Source organism: Musa acuminata, chromosome BXJ3-4, assembly GCF_036884655.1.
Source record: "Musa acuminata AAA Group cultivar baxijiao chromosome BXJ3-4, Cavendish_Baxijiao_AAA, whole genome shotgun sequence".
Classification (NCBI taxonomy): Eukaryota; Viridiplantae; Streptophyta; class Magnoliopsida; order Zingiberales; family Musaceae; genus Musa; species Musa acuminata.
Genome location: NC_088352.1, coordinates 44298588 through 44325670, shown reverse-complemented (window position 1 = coordinate 44325670; position 27083 = coordinate 44298588). Strand labels below are relative to the sequence as shown.

The window sequence follows — 27083 nt, the reverse complement described above, 5'->3', positions numbered from 1 at the left end:
TGTCATTTGAAAGTATTCATGACACTATCAAGTATAAATTATAATTTTTGCTGGCTATAAGATATCGAATATGTAAACTAAGTCAGTGGTATCTTTAATAAATATCACTTTGACAATAAAATAATATTGAGTTTAGATGGTTCCAATAAATCAGACAAGCTCCTAAAATTTTGTTCAATATACGTGCGAAATACACCTAACGAGTTCTTGTTATAAAGGATTTAAGAATCATTGCCTCTAAGATCATGGTCCATTATTGTTCCCAAAACAAATCAAAGCAGTAGTGGTGAAGTGCGTTGAATCTAAGAGATTCCTTGATTGGCTTAACCTGTTTTAGGAGCATATGGTGTCAGGGTGTGTCGATTCCGGGATATGCCTTGATTAGCTGATCTAGTCTAGTAGCACATGCCATTGATCACATACCATCAACATGGCCTCAGGTTGTCGATGTGTCGATTGTGTATTGTCTACGTGATATCAACCATATCTCATCTTTGTAGCCTTTGGAGCAGTCAGTTTGTCAATCTCGTCTCGTCCACGTGTGTCGATCAAGTCATTAGTCACCTATCAATAGATAATATTAAATCGTTTAAACTAATATAATATTTAAAATAAATTTTATATTATATTTATTTTCCATCATTCTGTTTTAAATTTTTTATTTTTAATAAATTTTCGTTCCACGAATTTTACTACGGGAATTGCTTGTTTAGATCGAATCGTGCTCGGGTTAGGAAGGCCGGACGCCGATCCCCGAGGTGGTCTCCGTTGTTGTGACGATCTCGGTTTCCGCAACCTTTGTTCTCGTGACCGCATTTTTCACGCTTCGGCTCGGTGGGGTTTCCCCGGTCCGGCGCGCCATGGATCTTCTCTTGAACGCCTACGGCGTCCCCTCCGATCAAGAAGAAGACACAGGCCAACACCAACGCCAACACAGACCCCTGCAGCGCCCTCTGCCTGCTCCTAAAAGGTTCCGATCGGAAGCGTATGTTCCTCCTCAGAGCCCCTCCCCACCGCTGGTCTTGCCGCCGGAGCCCTCCGGAAGATACGTATCGAAGAGGGAGAGGGCGATCTTAGCGGCGGCGGCGGCGGCGGCGGCAGCGTCGTCGACTGCTTCCGCTCCTCTGCCTCCACCTCATCTGCATCCTTCCACGAGTGTCGCGTCTCCCGGTATCTTGATCCCCCCCTCCCCCCGCGTTGTTATGCGCTTGCCTACTGCTTGATGAAATGTTAGAGAGAGATGTTTGAGTAAGCAACACATCAAAGCTCTCCTTTGTTGGGCAACACGTGAGGGAAAACACTACAATCGTTAGTGAACTCACGTGCCGTGGCCGAGGAGTCAGCACGGCTTGGTCCACGGGTCGATGTCCGGAGTTCCCGTCGACCGGGGGTGTCCCTCGATCGATCGGAGGAAGCCGGTTCGGGGATGGCCGGGTTCCTGCACACAGACCAGGGTCGGGAGATTCCCGACTTGGGCCCCTCATAGATTAAGTGGTTTTGTCTTCTTTTCTCTCTCCCCTGGCCAGATGTCGGCCCGGGGCTTTCATGCTGTTGTCTGAGGATCGATCGTACGTGGACTTAGTGTACCAATCGACCCCCGCCACCCCCCCCCCCCCGCAAGTTTGTACCTTCGTGCAGCCGTTGTCCGGTATGCGCGGAACGGCACCATGTGGCGCCGTCTCGAGCTTTTCGGAATGGGACTTGCCAACTGAACGCCTTATCATACGGGCCTCAGCGGGATGTGGGAGGAAGGCAGCCACTTGTGCTGAGTCTGCTGGGGTGTAACGTGACGCTTGGTGCGTGTCTCAGGAGCCCGCGTTCACTGATGACATGACCGAGGTCCAAAATATGCCTTATCAATAATAGTATCTCTTTTGTTTCTCTCTTGCTACGTTCTGTAGAAAAATATTTCCAGATATCCTAATTTTGCTATGAATATCTGATAATTAGTAACTCTCAAATTGATTGCAAGGGTTTTTCTTTTGGTTGTTTCTAACATCACAAGCCTCATCTATGTTTGTCCAATCTTGACTTTTGATGTCGTTGAACTATTGTAATCTCAGCGTAGAACAATCTGAACTTTGCTTATGCCAATTTTATGATGCTTTGGCTGCATTAATAAAGAAATAGAGCTAAACCTATTTCAATCTGATTAGATGTTTCTACCACTTCTTCTCTAGCATAGTTACTGTCTCCTATTTTGGTTGGTCTTCAATTGCAGTTGTGGGATCAATTTCAGACTCAGATTTGCCATCAGATATATTGACATTTTTGAAGTGTCAAAGGAAGGGCCTTGCTGGGAGACGTGGGATTTCTACAAAACTCGCTGTTTCCTTAGATGGTCACCGTTCTGCTGTCAATTCTTTACAATGGTCTAAAAGTCATGGTTTGTATATCTGATTTTGCAATTTTTTCTCGAAATTTCTTATATTATATCCACCTGGTTGGTTTTGATGGACATTCTGATTGTACTATAGCTGAATATATACTGTCGGGTTTACGTACAGTTCCACTATGATGATTCTAAAAAACTTAATCAATCATCTTCTTATTTAGCAGATGTATGTTTTTGTTCCTTCCATATTATAGTTGGAGATTATAATATCATGGAGATGGCTATCATTTTCACTTGAAAATTCACTTCTATCATTTTCATGGACATGGCTTTTGCTTTTTTTCTCATTTCCCATCAATGTGACTTGTCTGCCCTTTCAATAGTAAAATGTGGATTCCTTTGTATCATACTTACTATGACATAGTGGATTTCAATTAACAAGTATTATCTGTTGGGCATAAAACATCTTAAGGAATTAACATTTGTTTAAAAACAATGTTTGATTCTTAGTCATGTAAAAAACAAAATATTGTAAAAAAGTGTGGGTAAAGGGCATCTTAATCGTTAATGGATTTTAAGGATAAGTTCTACATTGTATCTAAGTTCTAAGAATCTTTTAAACATTAAATTAGCTTATTGAATTGTGCAGAACAGTGATGCAATACTTTGACAATTATATTTTATTATGTTAAAACTTGGAACCTTTTGGACACATCTTAGGCTCCCCTCATATTACCAGAGATGGTAGATCATGACAAAATTATGATTAATCATTGTGTTTTGCCATGTCATGCTGAAGCATTACATTGTGCATGCTTCTATACAGTATCTGGAAAAGTTTTTTCTTTTTAATCTTGATACTACGAAGTATGAAGTATGCCATGATATGGTATCCAGTGTGCACTGTTATACCAAAATCACCCATGATATGGTGTTTTTTATAGATGTTACTAAAGATAGAACTCTGATTCTTTATAAGGAATGGCCTTTCTTAAATCCTCAAAAATAATGTGGTAACTATGTCCTTTTCTCTAAATTTTAGCAAGAAGGTTTTTTTAATGTCGTTTTATGTCTAGTAATTGGGAATGTCATCATTGTTTTTCTCTGGATATATTTTTCAATATTTTAAGTTAAGATGCACTTATAATTCCCAATTTATTAACATGTATGAGCTCATAACTCTGTAATATCAAGATCTGTTCTACAACCCCAGTAGTTTTCACTTTGAGGAACTTAACAAATTGTAGCTTTTCACTACCAAAGGATGAGAAATGGCTTTAAAATAGAAGTGTAGCATATCGTTTCTAATCTAAAGTAACCATACTTTCATTTCATGTTAAATGTGTACTAAAAATCTAGTCTCTTTTTTGTTCCCACCCCCGAAGTGTTTTAGCTAATTAGCTTGTTCACTGAAATGGTCCTTTAGTTTTTGAAATTGCACCTGGAGTTATTAAACCCTGACCAAATCTGCCGATACCATTGGAAAACCAGGAACCGAGTTGTTAATTGGACCATTATGTATTGATATTGACCATAATACTCTTAAATGTATACTTTTATTTTTTTCCTTTCGAGGATATTTTAGTCTTTCTAGAAAAATCTGATGCCTTCTCAAAGCATTCATTACCTAAACCCCCCCTCTCTAACGGTCCCTCTCTCATCGTTACCCATGGTTGAGCATTGTGTGATACTTCTATAGCTAATTTTAACAGGGTACACATTTTGTTTACTTAAAATTGGCCAGTCACTATTATCTACTTTTTTGCTATTAATAAGTTTAGCTAAACAGGACATCTTCTTGCTTCTGCTGGAATGGATCAGACAGTTAATGTATGGAATGTTTGGAGCAGAAATCAGCAGAAAGCCCGTGTTTTCAGATGCCATAATGCAGCCGTGAAGGATGTTAGGTGGTCTTCTGATGGGTTATCTTTGCTTTCTTGTGGATATGACTGTTCATCACGGCTAGTTGATGTTGAAAAGGGAATGGAAACACAAATATTTAAAGAGGATCAAACTGTGGAGGTCATCAGATTCCATCCTGATAACTCAAGTCTATTCCTTTCTGGTGGGTCAAAGGGTCTACTCAGATTATGGGATATAAGAGTTGGGACAGTGGTAAAGGAGTATCTTAAAGGGCTTGGGCCCATACTTGATGCTGAATTCAGTTTAGATGGAAAAAACTTTCTCTGTTCCAGTGACACTACAAAAAGCCGTATTAGTGAGAACTCTATCATTGTTTGGGATGTCTTGCGACAAGTTCCTTTATCTAACCAGGTAACATTCTGCACTATCTTTTCTTTAACTCCTATCCTTATTAGTGGTCTTTGATGTCCTACGACTGTACTATAACTTCACCGTATATCTCTGATTTTTGCATATCAAATAACTCATTTTAGTATTTGAAAATTTAATGGCAAATTCAGTTCTGGATGAGGGCTGGCTTCAAGCGATCATTTGAAATACTTGCTTGCTAGTTTGACAGTTTAAGAAATTAAAGGGTTTAGATACTGCCCCTTGTTATAGGGTGAAAGCAAAAATGAAAATTAACAAACTGAAAATGAGATAATAAGAATGTTAAAGGATAAAATGTTCTGCAAATAAGATTTATGATCTCTTTGGATTGAAGAGGAGGGACACTAAATTTTAAAGTACCAATAGTGAATTGTCATCTTGACATTGGATGGTAGCTATAATTTGCTGGATTGGCTATCAGGATTCTTCACAGGAAATATATGCCAATGTTTCTCGGTACCTGTAACATTGTCTGGAACTTGAAAACTGCCCTTGCAAATTTCATCAGTTCCTTTATTTTTTTTTTCTCATTCGAACTGGATTACAAACAGTCTATGCAAATTTAATATTTGTGTGCTAATGTAATAGTTGTTTCTTTCCTCCAAAAGCTGCACATAAAATGTTTGCTAGTCTTCGTTGCAAACAAATGGTTGGAGAAAGAACTAGATATGTTTCTGTACTTGATTAATTGTGTCATTCTATTGCATTAAAGGCTGTTGTCTTCAAGTTTTTGATGTCATTTACAATCTTATGAGAAGATGTTGCTGTGCAAGCTATTTAGGCACCATTTTGTTGCCATTGCATTTGAGTAGGCATTGTAATGAGTTAAACATGCTAATCCATCTAATCCTTATGTTTCTTCCATTGTTGTTAGGTTTACACGGAGGCCTACACCTGCACGTGTGTCCGGTATCACCCATCTGATTGTTGTTTCGTTGCGCAGTCCAATGGCAACTACATTGCCATTTTTTCAGCAAGGCCTCCCTTTAAGATGGATAAGTACAAGAGGTACGAGATGCACGGTGTATGCGGCTTCCCGATCAAGTGCAATTTCAGTTTGGATGGCGAGCAAATCGCCTCAGGCTCGTCGGATGGTTGTATATACTTCTACAGTTACAAATCCTCGGAGCTTTTGAGAAAAATAAAGGCATTCGATCAGGCATGCATTGACGTTGCCTTCCACCCCTTAATGCCTGATGTCGTAGCTTCATGCAGCTGGACTGGGGAAATTTCTGTGTTTAGATAGATCCAATCTCTCTGACTACTATTTAAAAATCAAGAAGCTTATTATATTATGCCTGAATGATATTCTGGTTCTATGGATTGGCAATTTCAACGTATTTGGGAATAGAAAGAAACTCTCTGGGTTTAGGATTATGAAGATCCTAAAACTAAGAGTAAATTGTGCATGGAACTTAGGCTGGTATATATCGTTTATGAGATCATATATGCTCGTCTTCTCTAGCATTGGAATGATAAATTTGTGTATTTTACGGTCAAGCATAAAATGCCCTGAAAAAGCAAATTGTGATGCAAAACACAGAAATTATAAGCTCATATATATCAATCTTGCTTCGGAACCCATAAGAAATGTTAAAATTCGAACATTCTTTTAAAACCAGCGAATTCGTGTGTCTCATTAGGCCCCAGGCACATCAAACACTTTGAAATGACTTGAACAACAAATTATAGACATTAGGAGAAGATAAACCACTTCATAGACTGGCAGATGAAATATCCGAACCCTTCAACGTACATTCGAGCAATGCATAGAACAGGTGTTGGGAATAGGATAAAAAGCATCGTTACAGTATTTGCGACTTGCAAAGCGTTTGGATCCCAACATCATAAGCAGTGCACCAGATGCATTTATAAGGCATCTCAAGGTACTAATAAAAGGGCTAATATAAAATTCAGTCGTAATCTTTGCTCCTAACATCTTCTTGACTGCAATCTTGTTTGATGACTATCGGCCCTGGTGAATCAGCAAGGAAAATAGACAACAACCTGAGAGTAAGAAGAGATATAATAATGAGATTGGCAAGGAAATAAACAGAAACTATATATTTTCTGTAGAATATGAGCCCAAGAGCCATTGACATAAATATATACAAATGATGATAATGATAATGATAATCAACCCACGGATACCAAAATTGTCAATCGACAAGTGCCTCAAGTCTATATAAAAACGTTCAGATGTGGAGAATGTCTTAATATTATCCTATGAAAAGTGACAGAAAATATGGTCATCAAGCACACATACAGATAATTATGCACAAAAATCTTCAACAATGTGCAAAAGTTTATTCACAACTACAGCTAATGTAGCTTTGTGTTTAAAAGACAATAGTATGCTTCTTTAACACCACAATGAAAAAGAACCGAATAACAAAAAAACTATGTGCACAATTCATCCAAACCTTAGACAATACCAGAAAGAATATCACATACAAACATCATCCTTCTACTATTGAAAATATTGAAGATCAGAATAGAAGAGGATCAGAACAAGTTCATAGATTCTTTGTTCAAAGGATCAGAACATCCTTTGCTTGTGAATCAATACAGGCACAAAATACTGAAGACCAGAATAGAATAGAGACACATGTTAAAGCCCAAAGGTCAAGGTTTCCATTATCTTGAGAACTACCGGTACCAGAAAAAAACAAAAAAAAAGATACAACTAAGGAGATCATTGTAATCGGTGCCTTTCTATGATAGGAAGATACAACATTTTTTTTCAAAAATTAGATAGATGACTTTAGATCTGCTTCGGGAAGTACCATTGTGACACATATTAGCAAGCAAAAGAAAGATCGATAATCATAAATCCCTGAAGGATTCATTTTGATTTTTCATTTACTCTTATTGGCAATGAGATCTGATGAAAACAAGAGCTTCAAGGCTAGCACCACAATGCTATAGGAAAAAGTACCCCATCATCACAGTAATTGACTAAAAAGAACATACAACTCCTTGTTTGTATTTGTTAATCAGAGCATAGCATAATAGACTAATTCAGTTTCAGATTTCTTATTAGCATAATAGACTAATAAGAACATACAACTCCTTGTTTGTATTTGTTAATCAGAGCATAGCATTATAGGACTACTAAAATCCATGCTCATATGTTCCAACAACAAAGTTCTTCACATCAAGTTCTTCTTTCTAAATCAGTCTCAGAGCAATAGTTCATCTAAGTAGAACCTCAACAACATATCTTCTCCCTAATTGGTGATTTGTGTGTCAAATATCATAGAAACATGATCAGAAAGAATTAACCAAGTAATCCTGGTCTGAAAAATAAAGCATAAATTCTCCTCATAAAAGATTCATAACAAGGTAGAAAAATCCATCTTTAATCAAGGCGACATAGAACAGAAATAAATGCATATGAAAACCACAGCCAACAAGTTCATGGAAACCTCAGAATCTAAATAGAATTCAACATGGCCCATTAAGACAAAGGAAAGCTTCAAACCCTAAAATTCTCATCGCACCCGAGACAAGAAGCGAGAGGATCGATCACTTGCAGTAGCGGTCAGCCTTCTTCTTGACCCTGTCGTCGAGCGCCTCCTCGATCGTGCGGGCGCTCGTGCGGGACTTGTTGGCGGGGTCGTAACCGAACTTCTTGGACTCCACGGGAAAGAGCTCCTCGTACTTCATCCGCTTCGCCGCGTCGATCGTGTACGCCTCTGCCCCGGCCGACGCCGACTCCCCGTCGGCATCTTCCCCCGCAGCGAAGGGATTCTTTTCCGCGTCGGCTTCCGCCTTCTTCTTCTTCTTACGCTTCTTTTTGTCGACGCCAGCGACGTCGCCGCCCTTGAAGACGAGCCTCCCGGCCTTCACCTTCTTGTAAGCCTCCGACATCGTCCCGATGTCGCGTCTCGACACACTTTGCTCCCGTCTTCCTTGCCCTACGAAAGCCAGCCTCCATCGACCCACTAAGAACACTTGGAACAACGATGCGCCGCCGTTAATGGGCTTTGGGCCAACTGTAGACCGAACCCATCATGGCCCCCGTCGTTGCCCGACCTCTAACATTAGGCGATTGACCCAAGTCAAATCAACCAAATGGACCTAATTGATCCGAATTAGTCGTCTCTATTACCATTGGGCGTGTAACGTTGAGGCCATCATGTCCGAATTGGACCCATGCAAATGTCGTTGGATTCGTGAGATCAGAAGAAAGCGTGGGTTTGCTTCCCAGAGCCAAGCTTGGTTGCTATATATTTAACCCCTTTAGCCCACTTCTTGGTTTGAGCCGCAAGCAAACAACAACAGAAGAGTTGGTTCTTGATCCTCCGAAGCTCTCTTCCTTTCTCCTGCCCCATCGTAATCCTCCTTCTCGCCCTTCGACGCATCGCCATGGTTCTTGAGGTCACACTTCTCTGGCCCCTTTAGATCTCTTATTTTCCTTTCTTTCCGCCGCCTCCTCTTTGCACGATCTCTACTTGTTGCTAGGGTTTTCTTTGAGTATTTTGGATTCGATTCTTGCAGGCCACGATGATCTGCATCGACAACTCGGAGTGGATGCGGAATGGGGACTACTCGCCCAGTCGATACCAGGCCCAGGCCGACGCTATCAATCTCATATGCGGAGCTAAAACTCAGGTGATCGTCTCTTTCCCTTTCTGCAACGAAAGTTCTTGAGTCGAAGGTTGGAGCGGGTTCGATTTTGGGTTTTTGGAAATTAGGGTCTAGAGGCGTCTTCTTTTGGGATCCGATTGGTTGTAATGCGAATTTTGGGGATTCAAATTATTGTTTTGACAGTCGAATCCGGAGAACACGGTGGGTGTGCTGACGATGGCGGGGAAAGGGGTCCGTGTCTTGGTGACGCCCACGAGTGATCTTGGAAAGATCCTGGCTTGCATGCATGGTAGGCGTTTTTGCTGCAAAATCTTTCTTGTTCCCATACTTGGTCTGAACCTTTCATCATCGTGCCTATAGTGCGTTTATTATTCAACCTAACACCTAATTGGTCGGTTGTTCTGATTCCTTGCTGTCTATTGAAATCAGACAAGTAGAGCTTATGGTTAAGACATACACCTCTGATTATGATCTGCTATAACTAGGAATTCAAATATTAGTGTCAATTGGTCAATCTTTTGTTGAGAAAATTTGATGACATCTAGGGATGATACTAGACTTGCTGAATGAATTTTGAGTCAAATGTTTTACCAATATGCTCTGTAGTTTGACCTTATTTTTAAACATTTGCTCTGTGTGGTTGGTATTTGTAATTGACACTGGTGATTTCAAATGCTTCTAAGCTATGTTAGATTTGTATTATAGCTATGCATGACAGAACTAGTATTTTCTTTTCTTACACAAGTGATGATTAACAAGAATTTGTATATTTGTATATTGCTGTCTTATCTATTTGTATATTGCTGTCTGTGTGTAGGTTTGGAAATCGGTGGTGAAATGAACTTGACTGCAGGAATACAGATAGCCCAGTTGGCTCTTAAACACAGGCAAAACAAGAAACAGAAACAAAGAATCATAGTTTTTGCTGGAAGGTATCCTCAAAATCATTCTGATTTCTTTCTTTCTCCCTGATGTTACTTATACTAGTTTGCATATTTTTAATACTTATTTTGGATATATCAAGTCCAATCAAGTATGACAAGAAGACATTGGAGGCAATTGGGAGAAAGTTGAAAAAGAACAGTGTTGCTTTGGATGTTGTTGATTTTGGAGAATCTGATGATGGGAAACCTGAAAAGTTGGAGGCCTTGGTTGCTGCTGTGAACAATAATGACAACAGTCACATAGTTCATGTTCCACCTAGTCCAAGTGCCCTTTCTGATGTGCTTATCAGGTTTCTGTGGTGATTTGTGAAAGTTCATTATCACGCTCTTTGATCCATGATTTATAACTTGTTTGTGTCATTGACAGCACACCTATTTTTACTGGAGATGGGGAAGGTGGGAGTGGTTTTGCTGCTGCAGCGGCAGCAGCTGCAGCTGGTGGCATGTCTGGATTTGATTTTGGTGTGGATCCTAACATGGATCCTGAATTGGCCCTGGCATTGAGGATCTCCATGGAAGAAGAAAGAGCAAGACAAGAAGCTGCTGCAAAAAAGGCTGCTGAAGAGGCTGCTAAACAGGAGAAAGTAGGGGAGCAAGCTTCAAGTTCCCAGGATGCAGCTATGACTGAAGCAGTTGACACTTCAGCTGTTGTGGCTGATGATAAAAAGCAAAATTTAACGGTGTGTTCTTTGTCGTACCAACCTTTAATTCTCATTTAATTAGTCTTTATATCTTCTTTTTCGAACCATTTTGTTTTTTACAAGTGTTGATGAGCTGTAAAATTGTCAAATCTTATACCTTTAATGTCAAATTTTCAGTTTTAATACCCATAAAAATCTCTGAAGTTCTTAGCAACTAGTAACTTTTAGGCAAATGCAATAGAAATTAGTGTAATAGTTTAAGAGGAGTTTCAACTTTATAGTGAACAAGTTGAGTTTTTTGAACAAAATATTTTCTTTTATGGTGGATTCTTTATGCTATTTGATATGTTCTTACCACGTTGTCTCTCATATCTTGAGTTTACACAAAAGAACGACTAGTTATACTTGAATGCACTTGAAATGTTAACAGGATGATGAGGCTGCATTGCTAGAACAAGCTCTTGCAATGTCCATGGATGGTGCTAAGTCTACCAGTGTGGATATCACTGATGCTGACATGTCAGATGCTACGGCAGAAGATCCTGAATTGGCATATGGTTAGTCCTATAGTTAGTTTCTGTTACCTTTAAATTACCATCGCAAAATTTTGTATCTATCTTGTTCTCTGTCTTTATGGTGATTATATATGGCTAAATACTAATCTCATTTTGCTTCTACATCTCTATGGTGATTATATACAACTAAATACTAATCTCACTTTGTATGATACAAATGCTGTTGCTACTTTTTGAATCTACCTGAAGATAGACAGAGCATGCTTATTATCTATTTCTTGTCGCAATTATTTTTTGTCAAATTAAAATGTTTGGGAAATTAGTAAGACATAATAGATGGTTTTGTTCCAAGCATGATTTGTGGGATTAAACAATCTTGATCCAATTTAGCCAATTTATATTGGGACTGGCTGCGCCAATCTCAATTCTTTTAGGGTTCATGGAGCCCGGTTGCAAAGTACGAGAAGTGATTGCTCCCTCTAATCGTTGTTGATATGTGGTCAATCTCAGCAATTCAGTTAGTTACTGACTGATAGGCCAAATTTGGTTGATCTTTTTTATCCCAGCTGATTTATGCTTAATCTTGTCGTGTTGTAACGGACAAACTTCTAAACAAGATGTTGGATGTAATGCTTATGTCTGTCCGTTGTCTTTTGGCATGTTCATGCCTTGTATAGCAGGTAGAGGGGCGGCCGAAGGCTTATAAGTCCCATTTTAGTTGGGTTGGTGGCCTCTTTAGGCTTGTAAATAAAGGTTGTGTCATGTGGACACGTGCGAGAGCTTTTCGGTCTGTAATGGACCATTTTACCCTTTGTTGTGCAACTATTCAGAGCTTGTAAAGTCTGTTTGTAATTTGCATTGTCTATGAAGTGTTTTTCGGACATGTTTGCTTGTGGATCCCGATTGAGGTGTTCTCTTTAACCCGTTCTCTCTTTTGTTGGTCCTAAGGGACAATGGGAGGCTTCGGGGAGGCTGACCTTTGCGGACGGACGCGCGAGGGTGCCGCACGCCTTAGGCAAAACCAGCTAAGGTCGGGACATTATGGTATCAGAGCGGGACAAGCACTCATAGAAACACTTGACATGCAAACGTGGGGGACCTAGCGGGGCTGTGTCGAGGGCAGTCAGCACACGCGCGACCGTTTGAGGGAAAACGGGCATGGAGATGTAGGGAAAAGAGTCGCTCAGAGGAGCGGGCATCTAACATTGGCATTCAGTGGAATGGCCAACCCTTCGCGCAAGAGACACCACGAGAACAGACAAGCTTGGAAGAATTCGGAGCGCACAAAGGTTGGGATGGCTGAGTTTGAGCTACGGCTCAACGTTGACAACTATACTTGATGGTGCTCTAGGCAAGCGAGCGCTTGGCAAGAATGAGACCATCCAAGGTGGAATTAGTTGCTCAACGACCAAAAGAGTTATGCAAAAGAGTTATGCAAAGCTCACAGAGGTGAGGGGAATTGCTAACTCGAAGAATTTGGTACTCATGCATGGGCTTGTATGCGGACGATGGAATGTTCGTGGCCATCCCAAGGCGACCGAGACTCGGCGCCATGGAGCATTGAAACTTTCTCTTCGGCATGCGAAGGATACGTCTGGAGGAGGCTGAAGTGTGCAACGAGTTCAGCATGTTGCTAGACCTTGAGGGGTGCAGCGGTGGTTGTATTGACGTGGAGGCACAATCTAGCAAGTGCGTCTGCAGGAGGCAGAATAATGCACAGTTTGTTCAGCAGATCGGAGTAGTCCAAGGGGATGGTGGTCTCCGAAACGAAGAGAGATATTGCTTCAACGGGATAGTTATCCAGGAGGGATAAGTCTCGGCACTCCAGAGGGAGAATCATGTGAGACGGACTTCACATGTTGAGGAGGAGTACCTCACGAACAACAACTCCACGAAGCTCAATGGACCGAGCAAGCAGCGAGGAGTTGCCGCATGATCTCGCTCGAGTCGATATGGAGATCGGACTCAAGGGAGGGTTGACCCGTGGAATGGTGGGCGCGAGGGCCACCATCGACTCAATGCAAAAACGAGGAGCGGAGCAACTTGGGTGTAACTTGGCGAAGTACCCAAGCCGCCTGAAGGGAGCCAGCAGAGAAGTTGGAACATGGAGCAGAAGCACAGTGCTTTCCTTAGACAGAGGTCAAAGACATGAACTCTTGCAGAGGCAAGGGTAGGATCATGTTGTTCCATGGGTCCTTCATCCTGACGGAGCGGACTCATCTTGCATGGTGCCAAAGACGAAGGGAGCTTCGCGGCACATGCACCTTAACTCGGAAGAGCATTTGATGGAGGAACTAAGGCGACTCAACTTGCGGAGGCGAAGTTGGGTTCAGAAGGCCTTAGCACGGGGCAAGAGGACGCAGAGGCGGGTACTCTTGAAGAATATGCCACAGTGTTGCCATTCAAGTTGCTATGAAGGAAGCAGTGCGCAGCGGAGATTGTGCTGGTAGGGGCAGAGGCCCAGGATCCAGACAATGGTGCACAGATTACAGTGAAGTTGGTGGACTTCGAGAGCTATTAGGCGACGGACTGTCCTAGAGCGGTGCTTCATCTAGGTGTGACCCAGGAGTGGGTGGATGAAGGTCGATTGCCAGAGGAGCGAACAATATCGAAGGTGGAAGGGACCCTGCGATGTATTGGCAGAGGCCACACATGAAGGGTTCACAATTCGAGTTTATTCCACAAGGATCAGAATGCAATGGAGATGTCACCAGGAGGCGACATGGTGCAGCGGATCGTGGTGGGACAGTTCGTGGCAATGCGATACACACAATCCGTCCCGTGAGGGATGAGATCATATGGAGGTATGATCGGGAGTTACTGGAAGCTCCACTTCGATGAACAACACGACGGCAAGAAGGGCTATGGATTCAAGGAGTGAAGGCCATGGTACCGCAGAGGCGGGTCTTCCGGGCGTGCATCGAATTTTGCATCGGATGAAAGCCTTGGTCATCAGCATATGGGGGCTGTGTTCCACCAAGGGAAAAGTTCGAATGCAAGTACCAGTGAGTTCCATGGGAGGGACTTGATCATACAGAAGTATGATCGAAGCAGCTGGAGAGTTGGACTGCTCCAGAGCTCATATTCGCTTAAGGGAGCCCGACAAGTCAGAGGACAAGGTCGAGTAAGCGAACGTTGCTACCAAGGAAGCTAAGGAGAACAGAATCGGTGCTAACTCTACAACGTGATGGCAGAGGCCATGCTTGGGAGTTGCAGTCTGTCTTTCCATCGACCAAACGGACTGCTTGGAGAACACAATGGTGTTGAAGCAGGGGGTCGAAAGGGGCAAGGAAGCGACGACGAGTCCAGAGGGACTTAGCTACCCAAAATCAAGCATCAGTCAGAATGGAGGTGGACTCAGAGGAGTGCCACAGAGACATTTCTACTGATCATGTAGAAAAGGGATACAGAGGCGAGGCGACGGATAGTAGGGCCATGGGCATGCCAGCGCCATGGTACCGTAGAGGCGGGACTTCCGTGCAAGTCATTGATCCCTTGCTCTCATGGAGGGAGAGCGCTTGGTCGTGAAAGGGGCCGAGGAGGTGGAGCATGCAGAGGCAATCTCCAAGTACCGAGACAAGGCTGAAGGGCAGAGGCCAAGAAACTTCGTAAGACCGGTGTCAACAAGTTTCTCATCAAGATAGCCGTAAGTGAAGGACTTCGGGTCATGCAAGAGTGCACGACCAAGGAACGAAGCAGGCAGTACGCGGTGCTGTACCTTTGCTACTCGGTGGAGTAGGCGGCAGGGTTGATGGAGAAGACGGTACAATCCCAAAGGCGACCTCATCTATCAGAGAATTACTCCACGTTGGGGTGAAAACTTCCCGCATTCCAGAAGTTCGATGGCATTGAGAAGGTGAATCACAGTAGCCAACTCAACGCAAGGAGTGCAAACACTTCAAGTGCTTCAGAAGTGTGAGCAAAGAGTAGGCGAAGACCAGTAACCAGCTCGATGCATGAAGTACAACCTCGAGGAGGCGGGCGAAGTCAAGTAACCTTTGCCTTCTCAATTCTTAAGAGAATGGGCGAAACCGAGTACCCCAGTTCTCTTATTTATCTAGCAGAGGAGCTCTGCACAAGTTCAAAGACCCTTCGAAGATAATGGAAGACAATAGTTGTCAAATCCTCACCAACGGTGATCAATGCTACTGAGAGTAGATTGTCCGCTTCATTTCCCAACGAAATGCCAATCGAAAGCGGAAGTGATGCGAACCTACTTGGATGTGACAACTAACTGAAAGAAGAGTCAATGAGCAGATTTTGTGGAGGAAGGACCCAAAACTTCAGAAGTTTGTGAGGCGATGCTCGTTAAAGCTCCAACAAGCATCCACCCAGTTCAAGCAGCATGTGGAAATTTTTAGAGACTGGCGCAGTAAAGATGGTCTTTTCCTTCATTTAGTGGATCCGCAAGAATCGACAAGGATCAACACAACTCAGCAACCCCACACCAGAGTCAGAGTCATTGGTGAGTTGAAGCAGCATGGCGGATCAAAGGTTCGACTACTCAGAAACAGGAGCGAAGAGCAGCTGGGAGCCAGGAGGCGCATTGCAGCTGGAGCAGAAGATTGAAGACTCAGCAAAGGCGAAGAGTTGCAGTGTTCATAAAGGCTTCGACGAGGACGTCGAAGGGATAAGTGGGGGAGAATGTAACGGACAAACTTCTAAACAAGATGTTGGATGTAATGCTTATGTCTGTCCGTTGTCTTTTGGCATGTTCATGCCTTGTATAGTAGGTAGAGGGGCGGCCGAAGGCTTATAAGTCCCATTTTAGTGGGGTTGGTGGCCTCTTTAGGCTTGTAAATAAAGGTTGTGTCATGTGGACACGTGCGAGAGCTTTTCGGTCTGTAATGGACCATTTTACCATTTGTTGTGCAACTATTCAGAGCTTGTAAAGTCTGTTTGTAATTTGCATTGTCTATGAAGTGTTTTTCGGACATGTTTGCTTGTGGATCCCGATTGAGGCGTTCTCTTTAACCCGTTCTCTCTTTTGTTGGTCCTAAGGGACAATGGGAGGCTTCGGGGAGGCTGACCTTTGCGGACGGACGCGCGAGGGTGCCGCACGCCTTAGGCAAAACCAGCTAAGGTCGTGACAGTGTGGTGTCTTTTTCGGATGTTGCAGCTGATTCCAACAGAACCTGTTGAATATCTGATTTACCTGATATAACCCTCTTTCGTGATCTGATTTTACCTGTTTGGCTAATCCAAGACCAATCCAAATTCTAATTCCTACTGTTGGTTCTGAACCAGTCTTGATTATGTGAACCTTGGTTACAACCTGTCTTTTCCATGAAATGGATGCGATGGCATTATTGTATACTAGGATTTATTTTTCATTTGTCTTGATTTGTTTTTCATCATCTCTAGCATTTAATTGTTGTTCTAGGATATGTATGGTGCTATTTCATATGATTTCTGCATTGGAGTGGTTAATCTTATTGACAAATTTATTAGCTAAAAGTATTTTTTTGGCCATCCATGCTTTGGTGGTTAAGAACACTTGAAAACCCTTATGGTAGTTTCATATGAATTCAGGTTTAAACTGGTTGAACTTACTTTTCTTTTACAAATAGGTTGTATATTTAACTTATTATTTGCTGTGTGTAAATGATAAATGGTATTTAGTGATACTGTTCACTCCAACTCTATGTACACTTGTTTCCTAGATGGGAGTTACTAGGCCATGTTGTTGATTTATTATGCTCCATGATTTAGTTATCGTAATCATTGTTTTCCATGATTTAGATGTGTTCGGGATTATAATTTTCCTTGTTATGTACCTTCCTTTTTACCTTATGGTACCTATAACCATCCATCTCTTTCCAGCATCTTCACATTGAAAAGAAAGCATTTCCCGGCATGAGCCCTTCGATTAGAATTTGTTAAGTTACATTTTTCAAGATGTAACTGTTTGCTGTTCTTATAAGGGCCAGTTTGCACAAACGGAAAGGCTCTGGTTGAGCTGGAGTCTTTCTAGTTGATTCCGACTGTGTTTTAGTGATAAGGTCGAGAAATCACCAAACTTGTATTTGATGTCTGAGACAGATATGAATTGGATGTTTGATTCGAGAACCTCACAGGGAAGTGCTTGGGGTTCTCTTCTAATCTAGAAGTCACTATATTGGTAAAATAGCCTGCTACAGAAAATCTTCTGCTGCATGTATTTTGTTCTGTTTGTTATACTTTTGCTAATTGCCAGGTGACTAACTACATGGTGCCCATTTGACCATGTATTAATGACACTTAAATGGTAGATAATCTTCTCTACGTGCTAGAACTCATGGTATTATTGATGTCATGTTCTTTTCTATATTGCAGTTTGGGAAATACTTTCAGAAAGATATAAACTGTTACAGAGTTGAATATATATTGGGTGAACTCTACCGTAACAAACTTGGTAAATTGATACTACCTGAAATATATGATTAAATTTTATCTCCAACTGATCTTTAGATGATTTCAAGACAATAATAAAAAAAGCAAGGAACAAGGGACAGGTAAAGGGGGGGCTTCAGTATTTGAGCCAAACTAATCTAATATCTTCTCCAAAAGATTATTTGCTATTTCCCGTTCAGTTTCACAACTTTTACTTCTTTGGATGCATTACCTTGCAATATCCTCTAGAAACACATTTGCAACTGTGTGCATTTTGTTTCGATAACTGCTTATGCAGATTTACAAAGTTTTACCCTATTGCATGCAGCCCTTCAAATGTCTGTTCAAGAAACTGCAAAAGACTCGTCATCCCAGTCAGAGATGAGCAAGGTGCTTGAGGACCAATCATTTGTTTCATCTATCCTAAACTCGGTAATATTCATTTTGCTGAAGTTATTGTAACTTTGAAGTAATTGTTCCTGCTATATATTAATAGCTTCTTCCCACAGCTTCCTGGTGTTGACCCCAATGATCCTTCACTGAAGGATTTTCTGGCATCTTTACAAGGCCAATCAGAGGTTTGTTTTGGACTGAAACTCCAAAACCTTTTATTGTTTACAAGTATATTGATTATTGTATTGTTCTTGTTAAATACCACCTTTTTTTAGTTTGATGTAAATGATAAAATTTTACAAGAAATTAGGTTCTAAAGATGGTACAAATAGTATTTACTCACTTGCTGAAGTGAGAGAAAAGACGAACAAAATTCAGGTTATTTTTTGGAGCATGAATAATTAAGATTGAAGGGAGTCTAACAAGAAAAAAATAGGCCAAAAGGGAAAGATGGTTATGATACTTTACCAAATTACTTCTCTCGACTATGTGGCCTGCAGATGCATATACAACCACATATACCAATGCATGAGCTTGAAAATATGATCACATATATGGTACATGTTTCAACATTATTACCATTTATGTGTTTGTATTATTTTGATACTTTAAACTTGATTGATGATGTATAACTTAGTCAATACAATTAACTTCGTGAAGAGTAAGAATATAAGTCCACGAGTTTTTAATTTAGTTGTAGCATTTATCTATCTGCTTTTTCTTTTGTACTTGTTTATTTTTCATACAATTTTTATATTTGAATATTTGAAATGCATGTGCTGGCTTATACCACATATATACTGTTGTACTTGACCACCTGCATACTGTGACATCTCTTTAGAAATTGCTTGAGAGTAAGGATGGTACTAAAAGCTATTTGGATGGAAGGAAAATTAGGGTAAGTTAAGGGTCCTCTTCAAAAAATGAAAGCTGGTAGGTTATGTGGCCCACTCTTTTCATGGTTGTATTAAGGAGCTATAAAAAAGGTATTATTGAAGTTAGTAAATTATTATGAACTTAAAACTTGAGTCAGACTGAAACTCTTGAGGCCGTTTGAACCAGAATTAATATGAACAATAAGTAACAAGAAGATCAACTGGAGAATATATTTATTTGCTTGGTAGTGGAACATTTTAAGTAAGGATGCTTGTTGTCATGAAAACAATGTGGACAAAAACCACAGTCAATCATAATATATCTATAATGTAAGTCAGCTCAAAGTCTTAACTGTTTTTCACTAATGATGCATGGCATATTTAGGATGGAATTACATGCAATCAAGTATTTCCTATGGATTTTGTCTATTGATTTCAGTGAACCGGGGGCAAACTTTATTTAGAGTTCTGGAACTAAGCTTCAGAAGCCATAGTTCAAAATTAAGTAGGATTAAGATAGAATATATGAGAATGTAATTATAAACAAAGGAAAATGATGGCATTGCTCAACAGGTGATAAAGTTAAGAAAAAGAAAACGTTTACTAAATAAAAGAATGATAGTTAAAGTGAAGAGTTGAATTTGCTGTGTTTTGTGATTGTTGTAATCCTCCAATTAGAAGAACAATTATATAAAGTTGAATTTGCTGTGTTAATATATTAAGAAACAAGATATCCAAAAGTTGTTATTAAGGATGTGAGGATGTTGAGATGGATGCTAGTGTTGTAAATTAATTGAAAGATAATAATAATGATTTTTAGTGGTAGTTTGGAGGTTTTTCCTGGTTGTGTTGAATCTTTTTAATCCACCAATAAGAAGCAGTAAATAAATTTAGGATAGAAATTTTAATAGAGAGATAAGAAGCTTAAGCTGGCTTGTTTAGAGGTGATATATAAGAATAGGATGGCCCCCTTGAGTCCTCTATGAACTAAGCTGTTCATGAATATATCATATGCATTCATTAACTGTGCATGATTTCTAGTTTCTAAAACTAAATTGAAAGATATAATGTTTGATGCATAGTTTCTAAAATAAAATTGTAAGAAATAATATAGATGCCTTCTCTTAGACCCTAATTTGGTATGGTGATTTTTATGAAATTTTTTTCTGGAATTTTGTTCTAGATTTTGTCCCTACTTGAAATTAGGTGGCTTCAATATTCCAATTAGTTGCACAAAGTACATTTGCGTTTAAAGTACCTAGTAAGTGATGTACACATGAGTCTTCTTGTACATGACCCTTTTTTTCCTGCTAAGCTGCTTTGGTTGTTATTCCTGTGCTTTTATTTGCAATTGCATGTGTTTCTAACACGTGAAGCTCTGATGCTGAACCTAGTGTTTGTTTTGCTTGTATTTTCAGACCCAGCAGAAGCAAAAGGAAGACGATTCAGAAAAAGGAGGTGATAAATAAAGGATTAGTTTAGGCTGCTATGCCTTGTTATCTGAGGTAATAATTGTTGTTTAGATCTTATCTCAAAACTACTTCTGGGTTTATTTGTAGTCTCCTGAACCTTCATAACGATTTTGTTTCCTTTCTAGCGGCATATTCTTATACCTTAAAAAAGGAGTTGTAAGTGGATTTAACATGTTTGAATATCTCTAGCTGCTTCCTTTTTTTTTTTTAATTCTGTAATGAGGACTTTGGAAAAACAAAAATCTCACGAACATTGTTCAACAACGGCTGAGATAATGTGCTGATATTTATGTATCTGATATTGCACCGAGTTGTAAACCTTGCACATTCCTTCATGCTTGATGCTTTGCTGAACTCTTTTCTGCTTACCAGCATGCTATATGTCACCATCATCTCTCCAATCTTTTTCAGCAATCTCAAAGTTCATCGTTAAAAACTATAACTTGTACAACCCCTGTGTTAACTTTGTTTTACTTGCAGAACAATTATCTTTCTTTTGGGCGCCACTTGTTTCTTGTGGCGGTGGACCGAGGGCCTGCATTTTCTTTGGAGCTCGAATTTGTACTGTGACATCTCTATGGCCTGTGGACTATCCAACATTTTATATTCAGGGATGTTTCTTTTTATGCTACTTGTATCTGATCCTCTTCCAACTCAGTATCATCTCTGGTAAACAACAATGCCTAAGGTTTCTCTGGGTGTTCTATTACAGGTCTCCTTTCATGATTAGGAACATGTCTGTTGATATACTTAAAAAGATTTTAGTTTGTTCTCGTTGAGTTCCAATGGTAAAGTTGCATTTTCTTTTAACTTGGTTGGTTGTGATTTATTACCTAAATCCAAGCTTTGGCCTCATGTTAGGGTCAATCAATTGTCTTATGGGAGTGGATGTGATCTTTTGTGTATGTACGTATATATGTATATGTATGCACACAGCAAAATAATACTGTATTTATACACATGGAAGAGCCAAAGTAACAAAATTGCCTTCACCTGAAATATGTATGCATGTGAAATCGAGTTCTGTTTCGTCGACTTGGTTTCCACTGTTTGTTCATATTACTTCCACAACAGCTTTGCGTCGTCTTTACTGTCTATCATAAATAATGAAATCTATTCGTGGAAGGAGAAAATCCCAAATGAATCATTTCCATGACCGTGCATGCATATCTTTCGTAACAGGCACGGGATCCACGACCGACACTCACTACACACAAAAAGTAATGGACTTGGTAAATCTGATAAATTCACAATGCGCACACCCCTCCTTTCTGACAAACCATCGTAGACAACATGCTTACACCACTCAAAAAGAATTTTAAGAAAAATCTCAAACACAAAGTTCTATGAAGCTATGAAAACGTAAACAGAAATTCTTGGGATGAGAGCAATCTCTGATTCAGATATATACAGAAATTTATTCTCCAATTATTCAGCATGCGGTACGCCACAAGATCTCAATAAATATTTCCTTGTAGAGACAGTAAACAGTGTGGCTCAACTATGATGACCGCCACTGCAGCTCAACTTGTATGCGACCATTTTTGGAGTCGATTAGATGATATTTCTCGTTGATTCTCTTATTGTTGACAACATCTGCAAGGCTGATGACGACATACCCCAGAATTTCCTGACAAATAATTTCAAAATAAACATTCGTAAGCTCCAGATTAATGTCTATTGTGCAAGTACTCTTGATGAACAGCATATGACAATTAGCAGGCAATGCAAAGTCCCACATATAGACAGGCCATCGTTGAAAAAAAAATAAAAAGGAAAAGAAAACTGTGCATTGCTAGGTTTTAGAGGGCTAGATTTGGTGCGCCATCATAAAGTTGCTCCTTTGCCATCAGCATTCCAGTGGCAAATGCATTTTTGCACGTTGTAGGGAGAAACTGCATACATTGGTTCCCCAAACTCCTATATTTTCTTACCACAACCACTCATTCAAAGGGTAGTAGGGGTCCCTTCGAGGCCTCATGGCAGTTTTAGGATATCACAACTAATCTTACTTTATTTGTCAATATGATATAAAACATAAATAACTCATAACACCGACACAAACAGGTTCGTCGGGTTTATTATGAGTTTTGGCAACAACCTTGTGCCTCCACAATGTTGCTGGCCTGGATGTCTCAGAGTGTATATAGCCTCTTCGGGGGCTCTCTTAATTGGACAAATTAAGTTTTGCATGTCATTTTATGTAACATAATCAATTAGTTACAGTGAAGGTAAACCAAAAAAAATAAAGATAATCAGGATAAGCATGCATTAGACTTGGATCCATTTCGCTGCAAAACGATGATCCAGAAAATAAAGCTAGAAACTACATAGAAGAGCCAAAGTAACAAAATTCTCGAATGCGAAAGATATTGGTCATACCTTCGAGTGGATTCCAATACTTGGTGGCCTACTGAGAACCTCTACATGCATTTTATCATTTGTGGGTGGTTCCTCACACATGAACTGGAACTCCTCTTCCCAACGCGGGTCCCTGTTTTTCTTGATGTACTGCATACAATTACAACAAAATAAGATACCTTGTGCGATGCTGATTGGAACTGATGAATGCAGCAAGGCAACTGCATAAATTTCTACCTTGGTCTTCTTCTCTTCTCCTCTGAAAAGGATTCTAACATATGGATTTGTGTGGTGCTTCCCCTCAAGATCTTGAGCTTCATGTACGATGACCACAAGCAAGCCGCCACCCACAGGAGTGCCTTCAGGGGCCTTTTCTACATCGTTTTCACCGTCACTTATGTTGTTTGCAACTTCCCCTTCCTTAAATGGCTTGTAAGTGACCTCAAGAACAATCTGTCCACGCAACTTGTCATTCTGAGGATCACTAGGATCCATGTTCTTGAGCAGTTCAAGGGTTAGAGATTTTGTCTCGTCAGGGATGAGATCTTTCAATGGGATAGCATTCATGCCCATTTTCTCATGTTTTCCAACCTAGAGGAAGAAATATATGGACAAAACAGCACATTATGAGACAAGACAGTAGATGACCGACCAAAGAGATATAGTACAAAGGCATACCTGTTCCCAATCGTAGACACTCAACTCCAGAGCTTGAGATTCTGGATCCTTAACAACCAACTTGAATTCCTCATTCCATTCAGGGTTAAGGTTGCTACGCTTGACTGTTGTTTTCTTTGATGGAAGATTGTCATCCGCGAGCTTTAGCTTTACGTATGGATCGGACTTGCCCAAAAGATCTTTTTTCTTCAATTTATATGCTCGGACGACAACCACATTTAGGATACCAGTGGGCTTCTTCATAGCTCTGCAAGAAGCACATAAGAGATGATTAATATAGGAAGTCAGTTAGAGGTGAAGATAAAAAAAGAAGAATCTGGTAAACCTACTTTGAAGGGTCCATTATTGGCACTTCCAGCGTTTTAGGCCAAAGATACATGTTGGCAACCTGCTTCTTGATCGTCTCCTGTGGATAAATGTAGAGAAAAAGAATGTACATCAGGAACATAGAAAATAAAACGAAGGCACAAACAGCAAACTTAATATACACATCTCTTCAACAATGATACATAGGCCAATGCTGTATAAATGTCACTACTGGGTGGTGATGTTCTGGGTTACAGCTGATGCTCGTAGCTACATTCAAAAAGGACGCAGAATAAACACAAGCAAGTCTAGAACAGGTATAGCTTCTCTACACTCTTGGAAGTGTGAACATTCAACATAAGTTGTTGTTATTTACTTTAAGATCCTAATAATCCTGATTCTGAACAAGTTTGAGCATCATAATTCTTGGTCAGTTTTCCAGTGAAAATCTCAGTCTAGAAGTGTGCAAATAACTGGAGCAGAAAAGACAGCTGCAGAAGTAACATGTAGCTCATTATATGCAGAAAATTACAATTTAAACGCTGATATGAAGATCAACTTTTCAAAACAAGTGAAACACCTGAACGAATCTGTAAAGACCAGGCACTGACATCACATCAGCTCCAAGAAGCTTTAGTCCAAAATCAACATGTGGCTACAACAGAGTACAGGAGGTGAAAATATTATAAGACTGGTCAAAAAATAGGAAAATGATTAGAACAATAAGAAGCATCAAAGATGAGCTCTGTTTCTCATTCACCTTTTCCATGAGCGATACAAGGATCTTTGCGAAACAGGGGAAGCTGGGGACAAGTGGCTTTAATGTAATACGTGGTGTAGCAAATACTTGCAAGTCTATTACCTAAAAGAGTTAAGAATTGGAAAATTGTTAGGAATGACTGTCATCGGTTACCAAAATACATGAGCTTAAGAAAAAAGTCAAATTTAATTTACTTTCACAAAATGAATGTAAAGAAAGAAAAAACCTGTGCAGTTGCTTTTAGTCCAAATGCCTTAACCACAACAGTGACATTAGGATTTCCAGCCCATTTAAGTGATGGTTCCATAATTATTTCTTTTTCATCTGTAATGTACACTTTCATTCCTGAAATATAATGTACAATTTAGTAAAGGTACTTAGACTTATGAACCTATGATAAATATCTATGAACCGCATATGTCAATCGAATGCAGTGCAGAGTTGAATATTAACACTGAAGAAAAATAAATCAGATCAGAAAAAAGCAATGTGTAAAAAGGATTTCGGTGCAGGCTGGTATCGAAGTTTCTCAAGCCAACTAAATGAAAAATATGTAAACAATCTGAACTGATATATACAAGGATTCTTACGCTTTTAAGAAATCAAAGATATATTTATATCGGATGATCTGAAATTAGAGTCCAAAGACCAAAAACTAAGTGGCACAAAAAGCAGAAATTCACTATTATTTTGTCTCAATTATATGGAAGATTTCCTGGTGATATCTAGAGAGAGAATGTGAGATTAAGGTTAGCATATAATCTAATGTAAAAAGCCAAGTAACCATGAGAGTAACACTGACCTTGCAAAGTAGGTGGCAGAGAACCTAAAGTGAGAGTTTCAAATTCAACCGAGTCAATTTTGTACTTGGCAGTATTCTCAGCAATAATTGGTTTTGCTATCTCCTTTGCAGTTTTGCAGATTGCCTGCAACGCAATATTTAGATAAGAAAGAAGCCAAAAAAGAAAAGTAAGTATGATAAAAACTGTCATCGGATCTTGTAAACACTCGAAGAATTTGCTAAAATTTCAAGAGTAGTCACCTTATCGAGATATGGCCACAAAAGCTCGAGAAACTTGTTTAGCCAGTCAATCTTCAAGGACAAAACCGTAAGAAGCTTAGTTTCTGAAATAATCAACAGGCTACAGGACATAAATATGAACTGGAAATAGAGAGGAATGCCATTTCTTACTCGATCAAAGTCTGGATTTTTCACCCATTGAGGAATTTCAGGAAACATCTGCTCCAGTGACTTTGAATCAAGTTCAGCAAGAGGCCTAATTTCAGGATCCTGAGTATATTTGTTTCACTATCAGTAATTCAGTATATTTGTATCTCAACTTGCATACTGGAAAAATAACAAGGACATGACATCTATTGACAGAGCTGAAATGCACACATAAAAGGAACATGCCAACAGCTATCCTTTGACATATTGCTCGAGTTGGCAGACTATTATCACACCTTACCACAAATTAGCCATCAATCTTTTCTCATAGGTCAAGTTCTTTAACTACAATTTGAATTATTTATTTTCTTGGCAACAAATATACATGTACCACATACTGCAGTTCTAAATTCTCAATACTAGAGGTGGAATTGGGTAGTAGGCATAGAGTGTCTATTTATTGGCAAAACACGCCCCATTTCTCCAAATCGTCCCCTACAGTGCTCATGCAGACATCGAGCAAGATTCCACGAAGGGGGCCTTGGATATTTCCCCAAAGACATAGCCTGATAGAGTAGCAATTTTCACCTGATGAACCACAAGAACGGAAGGGAACATCTCATGAATCCAAACTACGCCGATGGATTTCTACGACCTGATGGTGCAAACCTTAGAGGTGATGAAAAAAGCATCAGAGAAAGAAAGATGGAACATTACAACGGGAACTTCTTTTCTCTGCTGCAAAGGGTCGGCAATCTGAATCCGATGAGGCAACACAAAACCCTCAAGAAAGAAAGCCAAGAAGGTCGAGAAACGTGAAGAGATCTCCCAACAAGGGTCATCAAGGAAGAGGCGGAGAAAGGGATCAAGAATCCTACCTTAACATCCGTGGGCTGGAAGTAGATGAAGAAGCAGTAGCCGATGAGCAGCCCGACGCCGATTCCGGTTCCGAACCCCAAGAAACCCAACAGGGAGCTCAAGAATCCCATGTCGGATGCCCTCTACAGATCCAGGAACACGGGGAAAGGAAGAAGACGTACAAAACCCCACCTTTCCGCGGTCCGATGCCCGGATCACCTAAGCTAGCTTCCTCCTCATCCAACCCGGATCAAGAAAAGGAAGGCCGCAAAGTGGGAAGAGCTGGGAGAGGCGAGAAAGGGGATCCAAAAAGATTTACGTTTCCATCGGTGGATTTATTAGGCTGTCCTCATTAGAACGGGATTTAATGGCAGCCATAAAAGTTGGGAGAGCCAGAGTGTGAGCGCGCGCCCCTGCCCCTGCCCCTGCCCCTGGGGACTGTCGGTAACGCGCTGCTGCATGGGCTTGGAAAGCTCTTGCCTGTGACGCTCACAGCCACACACTCCTTTTCTTCTCTCTC

General features: G+C 40.3%; 4 protein-coding genes across 7 annotated transcripts; 2 read left to right on the top strand and 2 right to left on the bottom strand.

Annotated features, from left to right (window-relative positions):
* The first annotated feature begins 669 nt into the window (after positions 1 to 669).
* On the top strand, positions 670 to 5930 carry LOC103982718 (uncharacterized). Its single transcript, XM_009399714.3, has 4 exons — positions 670 to 1170; positions 2222 to 2386; positions 4125 to 4609; positions 5502 to 5930. The coding sequence occupies exons 1-4, from the start codon at positions 861 to 863 to the stop codon at positions 5871 to 5873; spliced, it is 1332 nt and encodes a 443-aa protein (XP_009397989.2). The 5' UTR covers positions 670 to 860; the 3' UTR covers positions 5874 to 5930.
* A 392-nt stretch (positions 5931 to 6322) lies between these two features.
* Positions 6323 to 8560, bottom strand: LOC103982719 (uncharacterized). Of its 4 annotated transcripts, none has more exons than XM_009399716.3 (2): positions 8112 to 8560; positions 6323 to 6634 (listed from the first exon to the last, which is right to left on the bottom strand). In XM_009399716.3, the coding sequence occupies exon 1, from the start codon at positions 8498 to 8500 to the stop codon at positions 8156 to 8158; it is 345 nt and encodes a 114-aa protein (XP_009397991.1). In that variant the 5' UTR covers positions 8501 to 8560; the 3' UTR covers positions 6323 to 6634; positions 8112 to 8155. The 4 variants fall into 4 exon arrangements, with proteins under 4 accessions (XP_009397991.1, XP_018680035.1, XP_009397990.1 ...); XM_018824490.2 differs by having other exon boundaries at positions 6323 to 6602; XM_009399715.3 differs by having other exon boundaries at positions 8131 to 8560.
* A 292-nt stretch (positions 8561 to 8852) lies between these two features.
* On the top strand, positions 8853 to 21242 carry LOC135637217 (26S proteasome non-ATPase regulatory subunit 4 homolog). Its single transcript, XM_065149769.1, has 11 exons — positions 8853 to 9010; positions 9131 to 9244; positions 9404 to 9509; positions 10038 to 10152; positions 10245 to 10454; positions 10532 to 10844; positions 11236 to 11362; positions 18021 to 18124; positions 18202 to 18270; positions 20379 to 20465; positions 20913 to 21242. The coding sequence occupies exons 1-10, from the start codon at positions 8999 to 9001 to the stop codon at positions 20427 to 20429; spliced, it is 1221 nt and encodes a 406-aa protein (XP_065005841.1). The 5' UTR covers positions 8853 to 8998; the 3' UTR covers positions 20430 to 20465; positions 20913 to 21242.
* A 487-nt stretch (positions 21243 to 21729) lies between these two features.
* On the bottom strand, positions 21730 to 27083 carry LOC103982721 (synaptotagmin-2). The gene is made up of 12 exons (XM_009399720.3): positions 26584 to 27083; positions 25730 to 25828; positions 25580 to 25630; positions 25340 to 25463; positions 24764 to 24882; positions 24538 to 24639; positions 24358 to 24432; positions 23801 to 23877; positions 23472 to 23718; positions 23031 to 23384; positions 22815 to 22943; positions 21730 to 22062 (listed from the first exon to the last, which is right to left on the bottom strand). The coding sequence occupies exons 1-12, from the start codon at positions 26692 to 26694 to the stop codon at positions 21934 to 21936; spliced, it is 1617 nt and encodes a 538-aa protein (XP_009397995.1). The 5' UTR covers positions 26695 to 27083; the 3' UTR covers positions 21730 to 21933.

Coding starts and splice junctions, on each gene's coding strand:
- LOC135637217 (XM_065149769.1), top strand. Junction 9,245..9,403: donor TATGCGGAGCTAAAACTCAG/GTGATCGTCTCT, acceptor TTGTTTTGACAG/TCGAATCCGGAGAACACGGT. Junction 9,510..10,037: donor GATCCTGGCTTGCATGCATG/GTAGGCGTTTTT, acceptor GTCTGTGTGTAG/GTTTGGAAATCGGTGGTGAA.
- LOC103982719 (XM_009399716.3), bottom strand. CDS start 8,500: ATGTCGGAGGCTTACAAGAAGGTGAAGGCCGGGAGGCTCGTCTTCAAG.
- LOC103982718 (XM_009399714.3), top strand. CDS start 861: ATGGATCTTCTCTTGAACGCCTACGGCGTCCCCTCCGATCAAGAAGAA. Junction 1,171..2,221: donor CACGAGTGTCGCGTCTCCCG/GTATCTTGATCC, acceptor CTTCAATTGCAG/TTGTGGGATCAATTTCAGAC. Junction 4,610..5,501: donor AAGTTCCTTTATCTAACCAG/GTAACATTCTGC, acceptor CATTGTTGTTAG/GTTTACACGGAGGCCTACAC.
- LOC103982721 (XM_009399720.3), bottom strand. CDS start 26,694: ATGGGATTCTTGAGCTCCCTGTTGGGTTTCTTGGGGTTCGGAACCGGA. Junction 23,719..23,800: donor CCAATAATGGACCCTTCAAA/GTAGGTTTACCA, acceptor TGCTTCTTGCAG/AGCTATGAAGAAGCCCACTG. Junction 22,063..22,814: donor GTATTGGAATCCACTCGAAG/GTATGACCAATA, acceptor ATTATTTGTCAG/GAAATTCTGGGGTATGTCGT.